Source organism: Phaethon aethereus (genome assembly GCF_964289735.1).
Source record: "Phaethon aethereus genome assembly, chromosome: 6".
NCBI lineage: Eukaryota > Metazoa > Chordata > Aves > Phaethontiformes > Phaethontidae > Phaethon > Phaethon aethereus.
In genome coordinates, this window is record NC_138580.1 from 29,697,711 (window position 1) to 29,710,651 (window position 12,941).

General features: G+C 44.4%; 1 protein-coding gene across 1 annotated transcript in view; it reads right to left on the reverse strand.

Annotated features, from left to right (window-relative positions):
- Window positions 1-1,111: 1,111 nt before the first annotated feature.
- Window positions 1,112-12,941, reverse strand: part of KLF7 (KLF transcription factor 7) — a gene marked incomplete at its 3' end in the record, with an annotated part of 57,473 nt that continues 45,643 nt past the window's right edge. Inside the window, exons 3-4 of the mRNA XM_082001734.1 lie at window positions 8,078-8,201; window positions 1,112-1,163 (exon numbers count right to left, since the gene is read on the reverse strand). Of these exons, the coding sequence (XP_081857860.1) occupies window positions 1,112-1,163; window positions 8,078-8,201 (176 nt within the window). The remainder of the gene's footprint in view (window positions 1,164-8,077; window positions 8,202-12,941) is intronic.

Here is a 12,941-nt window from a genome sequence, read left to right on the forward strand (position 1 = left end):
TCATCACTAAGTCACTGTGGGTTGTGGCTAACATGCTCACATGATGTGGAAGGAATCCTGTAGTCATGCCTGTGTGGCCAGTCCCAGACCAATATCCAGGTGAAGACAAGGAGTTCTGAAGATCACTTGTTCATGGAGAAAAGAGAAAAAATGTTTAAGCTTCCAAATAAGCTTTTAAAGTTTTTGTTCAACAAATAAACAAGAAGTCCTAGCTATGGCAATAAGGTGAGGCCTAGAGAGATATTAGGTGCTGTTTCTCAGGGGTATATCCCTTGGCCACTTAGCCATCATGGCAGCAGCTTCCAGAGTCCCTAGTGCATATGTTGTGCAATAGCCAAAACAAAAATTAAAATAAAAACAACCAACAAAAATATAGTCCTCCGTGAAGTCTAGATAAACTCAGGCCAAAAAGAGGATATTTGTGTCACAAGTGTCACTCCACAGTCTACTGCCATTAAGGCGACGGGTATTGACTTTAAAAGGATCTCAATAGCTCAGTTCTAGGAAGAAGAACCAAAACCAAGACAGGTCAAAGTGTCTGTGAGAAGTCTGACGCACTGAACATTAGGAATTCTCAGACAAAGAACAAATGAACCAAGAGGTTAGTTTTGGCTACCAAACTGGGATTTGGTTTTCTAGGTCATTGTTTTCCCCCCATCTATTTAAAAAGAAAGTTAGTGCTACAAATATGCAACTTCAAGACGACATATTCTCCTATTGAGTTGCACTGAGAAGCAAGTTAAATAAGCCCCTCCTACTGCCGTCCACCTGCATTGGAGCCTCCTCCATTTTCTTTGATTTCCTTTGTCAAGCACAGGAAACAAATCCAAGAGGGATGAAGTACTGTAAGCAATTGTTCCTTCTCATTGACTTCACCTCTATACCATTTCCTCGCGTGCATCTTCTCCCATCCAGCTGGGGCAAGGCATAAAGAACTGATGTACGTACTGAAGTATAATTGGGTGCATGACAGTGTGAGTGTGTGGTCTCTGTACAGAGGATTACACGTGATCAAGTTCTCTTCTCCTGCAAGGTAGCGCGTTGTAACTTGAGTTCCACTTTCATCTCACAACACTTAGCTCAGGTGACATCCATGCCAAGGTGACTGATACTAGATGTGTCTCTTCATGTGGAGGGCGAGGTGATCAGACCTGGAAAAACACCTGCAAAATAAAGCAAGTGGGAAATGAAATAAATACAGGATTTGGGAAAACAGGGTTCCTGCTCCTTCCTCCTTATGTACAGGAGGAAATATATGTCCAAGTTTAGAGACATTCCTTAGATTATCCATCGATCGCCATCAAACCCTGTGCTATTGACCTCTGTGACCACAGATGGCCAACTATCCTGGCTCTTCAGCAGCTAAATAGACTACTCTTCTCCTTTCTCTGTACCTCTCTCTCCCTCTTTCATTGAGTCAAACATCAGGGAAGAGTGCTCATCTATGCACCTGTAGTATAAAATCAAATATTTAGTATAAGTGTGTGTGTGCATATAAAAAAATGAAATAAAACAAGTCAGTTTTGCTCAAATACTCAGCAACGCTGGTTTAAAAAAACACCAACTTTCTCAAGTGCCCAGTGCCTGCAAAAGCACTGAAGTATGATGCCAGTTTTGAAAGCTGAATTCTCATTTCTAACTCCAAACTGGAAAAAAAGCTAGTTCGGAGTCTGGAGGCTGACAATCCGTCAGGCTACATATCTGTCCCTTTCTCTCTGCTGGGAATTTGGGTGGTAATATGTAGATGTTGATGAATGCCATGTCCCCGAAAGATGCTGAGAGAAGATAAGGTATTATGCCTATTTAGTAAGAGTGAAAACTGAGAGACAGAGAAGGCAAGGAAATTGTAAATCACACAAGAAGTGTGGTAAAACCAGAAAAAAATGCCAGGACTTCAGCTTTCCACTTCTGTTTTTTATCCACAAAGCCTTTTTTCTCCATCTCATAAGAAAAAATAATGTTTTGACATTCTGAACATGTAGATGGATGCTGATGAGATGGACTTAGAGTGGAGACCCTAGAGAACCAGTGGTGTTTTAGGGCTGGCCTAAACATGCAGTTAATTGAGAATAAGGTAGGGCATGAATTTGAAATGAAGCATCTATTCTTGATTAAATCCCTCTCTAAAGGCTTATGACTGCCACCTTCTGAAATGACTTAATCCACTTGGGAAGCGGGTTAAGATACTCAGAATAAAACACACTTACTCCAGAAAGGCAACCCCACAAAGAGTTAATCAGGAATTACTATTCTAGAACAGCTGCTTTGTAGTAGATATGCTGCAGGGCACTCACAACAGCAGAAACAGCAGCCCAAATTCAGGCACTTCACACCATCAAGATATTGCCAGAATGATCAGGGGAATCAGTTCTCAGGAGGACAAGCGCTTTTCTTCCCTGTCATTCATTATATACCCCATTTTATCAACACTGCCAGTTAGCAAGAATATTTTTTTTACTTCATACCCACTAGAAACGGAATTGAAAGCACCAACCCATTTCACACCCACCATCCCAGCGTCATTAAAGACATGTATGGCATCAGAGAGCAAACTGCAGGACAAGTGGGCAGCGGTTCTGGCTGCCTACCTCAAAGCCCCAAAATGGAGCTTGTCAGAGCGGCAGGACTCAGACGCTCTCAGAAATTAAACCTCCGCTAGATACTTCAAGTTGAACACTAAAAAATGTGAGGTTTCTAAGTTCCCTGCAGATCTTGGCTTGCCCTCTTTATACCCTAAGCCATAAGTCACTGGCTTATTTATTTTTACTAATAGCAAAAAACATCTATTATAAATATCACACAAACCCCCACATATCTGTGGCTTTTGAGTAAATTGTTTTTGTAGGCTCTGAGGGCACCACGAAAGGCTACTTCCAGAATTGAGTTGCCTGGAATGTCTTTTCACTGCACCACAGATTTTAGAGTATAAAAGAGCCACCGACACTGACCTGAAGAATATCCAAATGGCTTATTATGAGAATCTGGATAGCTCATACATGGGTACTGAATGTATTTCCAAAAAAGCAGTAGCTGAGTATTTTGTATTTTTCAGAAAGAAGGTAAAATAATGAATTGAACTACTCAGTAAAGGAAGTCAAAAAACAAGGATAAAAAAAGAACACTCAATCTAAAGGCAAACACCCAAAGGATAAACATCCTAAGCAGAGAAAGGCTGAGAAAGAACAACTATAAAAATGAAGAGATTTTAAATAACTAGGGGATCTTTTCTGTCCCACATGGCAGTATTCCCCTGCATGGGCAATCTATCTGCATCTACATGCAGAGATGAGCGATCAACAGGTGCATTTTTAAGACAAAGTAACCTCCTAAGAAGGCAACTTTCACAAGAAAAGCTAGATACTCATCTTCTATGGATAAGCATAGCTCTGCTCAGGTAAATTGTTCTCTACTGATTTGTAGCAGCTTACAAGGGGGTTAATACCTTCAAGCAAAAATTAAAAAGGAAGACTTCAAAATAGGATGGAGGCTGCATTCCTCCAAGCTGTTACATGAAGCACAGCGAGACAGACGTGACAATGGACACTTGGCTTTCAACACAGCAGGCTCAGCACAGCTAGAATTTTCTAGCCCTAAGGTGCCAAAATACACCCTTGGATCAACATCTCTCTCGTCAGTCTAAACTGAGAAAGCAGCATGCTCTGGCTACAAGGGCTGCCAAAACAAAACAACAGCTTGAGTGGCTGCCAAAAAGACATGCACCAGCTGGCACTTCAGTCTAGGACTAGTCATAAGACCACCACCCAAGCATGGCTTTTCCTCTCTGATTGTCTCTATTATAGATGCAACCCCAGGAAAAAGTATGCTGAGTCACAGCACAGCAAGTTCTGTTAAAAATATGGATTCAATACACTGTTTCACATCAGTAACAACAGTATTAGCATCTAGTATATTTTTCAGCCCGAGAATATTTTTATAGCTAAAAAATGGTACCATGTTTGCTAGTTATAGCTAATAAAATAGTACAATACTAATTCTTCACATGCTCCTCCTGACTAGTTTGGTTAGTTTTATCCCTTGGTAAGGCTGGTGGGTGTGGACATTTATTTTCAACAGTAAAACAGTCCCTACAAAATTTTGCAGCTAAATCACACTGTCAAAAAAAGTTATTGATCAGTGGACACATTTTTTTTCCTTCTGGGACTAGAGGCAGCAGTAGAAGAGGCTCCTCAGGATAAGCTGTCAAGGGAAACTCCTTTCTTCACAAATTAAGAAACAGCAGCTTGCTGCTCTCTAGTCCTGCCCGTGAGACAAGACCCTGCTCCACACCTCTGGCTCTACACCTATTCCAGTTCCAGACCAGCTCTGCACATTGTACATGGGCCCATTACAATCTTCCCCATCATCCCGTCCCCAGGCCAGCTCTTCCTAGAAAGGACAGTTTATGCTAGAATAAGACACCCCAATTCTGAAAGTCATAAAGTGATGCGTGATACATTAATTCCCTGCTCCCAAACATGATTCCTTCCTTTTTCTTTTTGTTCTATCTCCTTAGCAACACAGTACTGCTCCGCACTGAAGCCTCTGCAGGAGAAAGAGGGAAGGTAACTACAATGAGAAGAGAATATATTGCTCAGCCATCTTTCTTACCGGCTGTGGATTCTTCACTGTGGGATGTGTTCATTCCAGCTAAGTGTGCTCTTAGTTTGCTGTTAAAAAGGAAACCACATGCGTGCACACACACACACACACACAGAGAAATATGTACCCCAATTGTCTGGCACTAAGTTGCAACCTCCTAAACACATATTTATGCAGAACAAGTGAGCGCCATTACCCTGTCATCCTCTTCCCCTTGGAGTGCTGACGGCTTGCGCTGTGTGAGGAACATAACCCTATCCTGTGTTTCTAAAGAGCAAAATTCCTGGGGAACGCTAATAACCAGCATACCCCTGGTGTCTGGAAGGCACTAGGGACTTGTACACTGCTTTCCGCACCACTTTAGCTGATTCTCCTTTCTCCCCTGCTGCCATCAAACCACACACCATTTGCAGTACATATGGTGCTACTCAAACCAGTGGTATTTTGCCAGCTATAACTAACAATGCGATCTGTGGGCTGCATGGTGTTGGGATAGGGCTGGGACAGCAGGAGAAGAGAATCATATCATCTTATCTCTTTTCTTTTAAAATTCACCTGTACACAGAGAACATTACAACCCCTTTGATGTCAGCCAGGAGGTCAAAGACACAAAAGCATCTGAAAATAGCCTGGGAAGGGAACTGCAGCCAGACTGTGTGCACGACATTCCCCTTCTTTGCTATCCAAATCACCACTTCATGCTCTGATTGCCAAGGTATGGCCTTCACCTCTGAACAACAACAGGCATATGTTTTGTGCTACACCAGTGCTGTTAAAAGAGCTCTGAAGGCTCCTTAAGGTTTAGCAAGGCAGGATGTCTGAGGGAGTGACCACAACTCCTGTCAATAATGGTGGGTGCAATAAAGGGTAGCAGTGCAAATATGGAGAAACTGCTCTCCAGCTGGGAACCCTGGCTCAGGAAGGAGCAACTTTAATATTAAAAGTCTGCCTAAATAGCTAAGGACAGATTTAGGCACATGTTTCAGTGCTTCCTTGAGGTGACACCTGCAACAGGTAGTAGTAAAGAGATCTGTGAATGAGAAAAGAAGGAAAAATAGTGGTATGGCAGAGTGGGACAAAAGAAGAACTGGCACTGGCACTCCATGAGCTTGCAACAACTGACTGGGAGAGTAAAGACAAATTTGTCTCCTACCACCACACACAGATGGTACATGCATGGAGGTTAACAGTGCACAATCCCCAACCACTCCTAACTTATTAATAAATATTTTTTTTTCATCTACAGATTCAGCTGAAGAGCAGAAAACACATTAGATGATTGCAGGTATATCTCCTGACTGCAGTGACTGAGTTGGCTGCCCAGGAAAAAACCTAGGTAGGAAGGGGTAATATTTAGAGGGAGAAGAAGAAATACTTTACAAAGGGCTGAAAGAAGCTGAAGAGTTGAAAATAGTGACTGCATTTCTTTAGATCTCTGCTAAAAATATTGTTTGTCCTGACACAGGAATCCTGGGGCCTTCTGTGTATGTGTGTGTGCGTGTGTGTGTTTGTGGGGCCAGGATGGTTAGTTTGTTCTTCAGAGGAAGGAAAAGATAAAGGCAATGCCTTACATTTAAAACAGAGAACGTAACTGTTCTCCTTCACAGAGGTGCTTATACAAAAGCAGAACTCCAGAGGTCCCTACTTAGCTTATTCTGTCCCTCATTCTGGGCAAACAAAAGATAATCCAGGGATAAAACAAAAAATAATCCACAAGGAAGCCCTCCATGGGGAAGGGGGATGGGAAGAGGGGAGACAAGGGGAGAAGAGCACTTAAGGAGATGAAGCTCTTGGAAAGGCAGGATATGAAAATGATTGAATTTCCTTCCCATAAAAGGATAGGGTCCCTTGTTTATGTCCCACACATCCTCTCTCCACGCATGTTCTCTGCTGGTCCGGTGTACCCAGAGGCTTCCTAGAGCCTTTATTGTATTACAAAACGTTTCCTTATCAGAGCAGAGAACCTTAGTGCTGCATTAAAAAGATGGGTAATTTTCTTAAGCCTCTTTTAAAAATATATATAAATAGGATTAGCTGGATAACATGTTCAGATGCAAGCACATTATTTGATTACTCAATAGTGGATCCAGGTTTCACCCAGGGCACTGCCAATCTCCAGCTGGGGGGGTGCGAGGGGGAGAAGTGCTCATTGTTCGATCCTGTCGGTGCTGTCAAGAGTCATTACAGGGGTAATTGCTTTTGCTCCACCCTAATTTCTTATCATTTGGGATTGGGAATGGGGAGGAGGGTTTTCTTTTGGTTTTGTTTCTGAATTCAAAGAACTCAGCTTTCAAAAACACGCAGCACCAAGCAAGGATGACCAGATTTTCCAGATGAGCTCATCATTCATTCAAGCAGCTAAAGAGGACTATGAAAAGGAAGCTGCAGTGATGAGCAGCCACCATGGTTCTCACTGGGAACTGCTGGGTGCTCAGCTGACCAGGGAAAATTGGCCCCTCATTTCTGAGTGCACAGAGGAGGACTGTTGCAGGACAGGCTCTCCAGGAACCCTGACTCCGGGCACCTGTCAGGCCTTTAAATCTGGGCCCACACAGAATGAAGGCACAGAGTATCTCCGACATCAAACAGATGTCAAAGGTGAAATTTAAAACTGCAGGAAAAGATTCACTAATTAGCAGGAATGTGCAGAGATCACTAATCCTACACAAAACAACCCCATGAACTTGAATTGTAAGATGTGCCTAAATCACTCTTGTGCTTTTGAAAATTATGCCCTTTTGCTGTCTTTGACTCTTCTCTGTTACATCTGCGGAAGCCTAGAGCCCTGGACTCAGCGATGAGAGAAGACAATGATCACACAGAAACTAAGTGCTTTTTTCTTAGAGGTTTCCTATAGATTTGGGGTGCTTGTGGCACAAGAGCCACACACATCCCCCATGCCCCTGTTGTGCACTCATGTATTTATAAGGCCCATTGGTTTTGTGAGGCCCACCCTGACAAAATGCAGGCAGCCAGCAGTGCTGCTTAGGGTAGTCCTTGATGCAGATCAGATAGAGGGAGCTCTGTCTCTGTGAGGCTACTGGGCTCAGAGGACCAGGAGATGGAAAGCTGAGGAGACGCTTTGTCAAGAGGTCCATCACTGAACAGGTCTAGGGCCCTCTGGATCTCTTATCTGCTTTAAGAGTATTAACAAGAGCTGCCCTACGGACTGAATGCTGTGCCCACAACACACACCGGCAGGTTTCAGTCAGACCCACGTCTTTCCCTGTGCTGTGTGATAGAAACAGCTTAGGCTTAGGAAGTATTACCCCTCTGCCAGCCCACCTGGCCACTGAGACAGAGAGGACAGGGGCAGGCAGAGGGTCCCTCCTTGGCTCAGGGATCAAGGCAGTGGGACAGGAGGCCAGAAGGGGCCTCTCTACTGGGAGCCAGGTCTCTTGGCGTGGGAAGCTGGCAGCTCCATGCCACTCACAAAGCCAACATGTTACCTGAATACCGTGTTAGGAGGCTGCATTACCTGTCACAATGGTTGCATTTAAAGGGCTTTGCACCCGTGTGCTTTCTGTAATGCCTCGTGAGCTCGTCGCTCCGTGCAAAACGCCACTCGCACCCTTCCCACGAGCACTTGTAAGGCTTCTCACCTGCAGAGGGGAGGAGAGAACAGTCAGCGTGGCAGCAGGATTACTGAGCACTCAACTTGCAAGCCCTGTGTCCTCCCACCTCGTCTCTGTCCACACAATTCATGGCCAGTGTGGGAAGGAAACAACTTCAGGCTTATGATGCATTGTACTAAGGATGGATCCAGCCCAAATTTCACTGCTGCTAAAATTCTTGCACAACCTTATTTCCCATTTCTAACAAAACCAGACAATTACTCTTCAAAGAAGTGGTCAGAACATCCCCAAATGCCTGTCCTGCTGTGTGGCTGCATCCTGATTTTCAGTCAGCCTTTCAGCTCACTCTACCCTTGCCAGATGAATTACTGTGGTAACTGTGGGTGGCTGTACTAACACCTGAACGCACTGCAAACGTGCACCACTCCAGAGTGACCACCACCGCTGCACCGCATGCTTTACCCCAGTCGCCATTTACCCCTCATGTGGTCAGACTCACATTGCTCCGCTCAAGCTTTCATGCCTGCTGCCCCCCTAGGACTACACCTTCCTTAGTTGCTTCTGACAACAAAAACTGTCCCTTAGTTCAAGAAATTATGCATCAGGACAGTGAGTGTGAGAGAAAAATGTTTTCTTCTTTAAATCAGCTGGTCCTTCAGGCTTTTTGCACTACCCCTTTACCAGCTGTTATTCTGCCCCAAAATATTAACCACACCACTGAAGGAAGTGAAACAGTGCAGTGATAAGATAAGAGAGATTCTGGTCTGCTGTATTCATGTCTGCCTATCTTCTAATGCAAACCAGTTTCCGCGGATCAAAGTCCGCCATGGTATAACATCCATGGAGTCATTAACACCTTCTGATGAAGAATTCCAAGGTCTCCTGCCTCCCTTTTTCTTATTCAGTGCACATGTATTTGTGTGGATACAAATTTATCATTTCCCCCCAGAACAAAAGCTCCAGTGCATCTCCTCCTATATAAACTCCATGTCACCATTCTCCATGCAGTCAGCACCGTATGGATGCATTAGAAGAGGAAGGAGGTCAGATAAAATGCAGACAAGAAATCACTTTCACTGTCAAGCTTCTACGCTGGGAATTATAAACAGAGAGGGGATTAGTACTTATTTACTTGTTCTGAAAATTGCTAAGAAGGTGATCTTAAAAAACCCACCACCGATCAAACCAAAGTTGCAGCCTGTATGACCTCTCTATGCCAGTCACATGAAACAATCACTTGGCAAAGCAGACAAATTTCTCAGTACAGAGACACAGAATTCTATATTTAGCATGTCTATTCAGCAAGTAAAGGAGTGGGATCTGATTATGGGAGACTTATGTATTTCAAGGTGACAAACTGGAGAGGCCAAAAGAGCAAGGCAAGTGAAAAGGGCAAGAGAATTGTATCAAAATACATGGGAAAAAAGCTATTCTCTGGTGAGTGAATTTCTGCTGATTTCTTACTGCACAGACAGCTCTGCTGCACAGTGGTCATCCGCCCCAGAGAACAGCAGAGTTGGCTGAGATGTTAACTGGAATTCAGCCATTTTACTGGCCTCTGAGAAGTTTCTTTGGCTCAGTAGCTCAATTAAAGGATTCACTGGGGTGAAGCAATGAAGAGGGGGCAGCAGCCAGCAATACTTCACTAGAATATCCATTCTGTATATCCATTCCTCAGTTCCTGAATGCAAGAAAGGCAAGCCTGGATGTCTCTGTTGTATGCCGCAGTCCACCACGGGAAAATGCCCAAAAGGACAATGGACTGAGCCAACAATAACACCACCCCACTTAGATTGTGCCTGCCTGGTCATCTCTGCAGACTTGGCTTTTGTTCTTTTTTTCTTTTAATAGGATTTCTTCAGGGGAAAAAAAAAAAAAGCAAGAAACTTCTTGTTAGTGAGCTAAGTGCTGGTGTCTTGTTTCTGGGCTGGTTACTCAACTGTAACTCAAACACTGTCACCAGTGCTGGCCCCAGACACTAGAGCTGCAGTTGCAGCGCTCTTCCCTCACAGCCCTTGATATCCTACCTGGCATACTGCATCTGCTCTCCCCTTCTCAGTGAAAAGGGATTCCCCCAGCCCTGGTCACGTCTATGATGGTGCACTGGTTTTATCTGAATAGTTCATGCATCATTTTTAAAAGCTGTCAGTAAACATGCCTCGATGATAATTCAGCTTCCTTGGTTCTCTGATGCTCTCTAGTGCCTACCTTAGAGCGGAGACAGCAAGGCAGACAAACTGCCTTGCAGCACGTTTGCTACACACGCTGCAAAGCAAATGCAGAAGATGACTGCTCAGCCAAATCTGGCAGGTAGAGCCACTCTGAAGGATATAGTTGCCTACAGAGCAGAAGGGTGAAGGAAAAACGTCCTGGGCTTTCTCTGAAACAAGGGCTATTAGGACTGAAGCTGAGTTTGGCTTGTTAACATTTGTCAAGATCTTTGAAAATGTACAATGCTATATATAGGTTACAAGAGACAGAAATGCCAAGCGTGATTACTGGTAAACCCATGGGATGCCACATATCTCTGTTACTTGCTGCAGGGGCTCCTCTCTCAAGTGCTCCTGGTCCGGCCTTGCACAGCCCTGAGCTGAGTTTTGTTTTCAGATGCTTCTCCTCTGTAACCCAAGCCCCGTTCCATAAAATGTCAGACAGTACCTCTTTGTGCTCCAGACAGCATGCTGGCATACAGTGCTCCGTGTAGCACAAGATAAATGCAAAGGAGCACGGTGACCTTTAAAGCCATGTCAGATGGCTCCTTGACCCAGAGACATCAAAGAGGTTAGATTTCCTGCCCTCCTGCAGCTACTCAAAAACATGAGAGGGCAGGAGGGGAGACACCTCCGTATCTCTGCACGTGAAGACTAAGAACAAACTGCTGCTTTAACGGCTGCTTTCACCTTACCCAAACACGAAATGAAAGTGTATCTTGTTGAGATGCACATATGCAGGAAGCATGGGAATGGAGAAGGGGAGGAGGGTCCTCCTACCTCACTACTGGCAATGGCAGGGAGAAGAAATGGGAAGGATCTTTTCCACATGCCAGACTGCTCTTCTGTCGTTGCAGAGGATTATTAAGAACAAAAGGATAGATGGTGAAAGCCTCCTCTGCAGAAGGCAATGGCAAAACTCCCACTCACTTCTACAGGGCCAGGATCTCCCCCTTTTTAACAAACTAATTATGAGCTTCAAAATCCAATTAAAAATAGGAACATCACAGAGCTGTGCCACACTGACTTTTTTCAGGCTCTAATTTCTCAGAATTAATAACCGCGCTTAGAACTCGTGCCTCGAGCCACTCCCAGGAAGGAGGCTCTACTCCTTAAGTTACCTTTATTGGACACAAGGATCTGTGCAGTGCTTAAACAAATCCATAAATCCATGTTTATACAAATGCACTCAACGGAGGAGCCAATGCACATCTGAAAAGAAGCTGATACCCAGATATGCAGCTGCTAAATATTTAGCTGTTTCAGTTCAGAACGTGCTCCACACTGTTGGGCTGGGTCAGCTTTCACACATCCACAAACGCACCTGGGAAGGGCAGGCAGCCAGCAATGCAGACATACGTTCAAGCAGTGAATTATGCAATTTTCCGAGATGAGCACTAGTGTTAAAACAATGTACCATTTGCTTATGGAAAATCTTCTAGAATCAACACAGAATAGTGGCTTTCAGTTTTTTCTAATTTTTTTTCCCTGGGAGGTGGAGATCGCTACCTAGTGATTTCAAGCTTACTGACCACATTCCTGTTTCCTTGGGCACCATGTGCATCAGAGAGCAGTGCAGCGCAGTAAAGGCGAGCTTTAGAGTAAAACAGTGGGTGCTCAGGACCCAACATCCACACCGTGTGCACCTGAAAGGGTGTTATTTCTGGCTAGCTGCAGCCTGGTCCTCTGGTCTGAACCTGTCCATAGGTGAAGCGTGACAGCTGTGCACTTGCAGAGCACCTCACGGGACAAGCCATCCAAAACAACATTTTGTGCTCCAGCCAGCCAGCACAGTGAATGAGGGCAACCAGAAGACTCACCTCAAAAGGGGATGGTTGATCACCGGAAAACACTCACATAGACACATACTCGGCTGCCTGCTGAGGATCCCTGAGAAGCAGACTGCGCATGCCTGCAAGCACACGGAGCCCTGTGCTGAAACCTACTGATCTAGAAGGACATGATCATCGGAAAAGTTAGTGGTACAGAAACACTGTTAGCCTTTCAGATACACTTTAAGGTTTCAGTCCATTGTGACTGCATACTTCTGTGATGCAGCCTCTCTTCACTGTGGCTCTGTCCTGCAGTCCATAGCCCATTTTAGTCTTTTCATCTTCCTGGAGCATATTTTCATGCCCTGAGACTGGGATGCTTGGGGAACAGGCTCTCTGTTCCACTTCTGTTTATGGTACCTCACACAACCTAGCTCTTCTTCTGAAAGTACCTCCAAAGCACACTTCAGTACAGTCTGGTGCTCCATCCTCTTTATTTCATCCAGCCTGGTCCAGTCTGGTAACTAGAGGACATAGACCTTTGCAAATTTATGGGAAACATACAATAGTGCAGCTAGAATTCATGAGTCATAACAAAAATCCATCAGACTTCGGCAGCCCTGAAATCAGGTCCCTATCCCTTTGGTGACTAAGACAAATGCAAGACACTAAATATTAGGCATCTAATTACAAAAATAAGTAAATGATTGGTATAGCTTTCTCTTGAAAGCCAAAAATTTATCATTGGAAAATATGAAAGAGCTAAGCACACAATCCCAGCAACA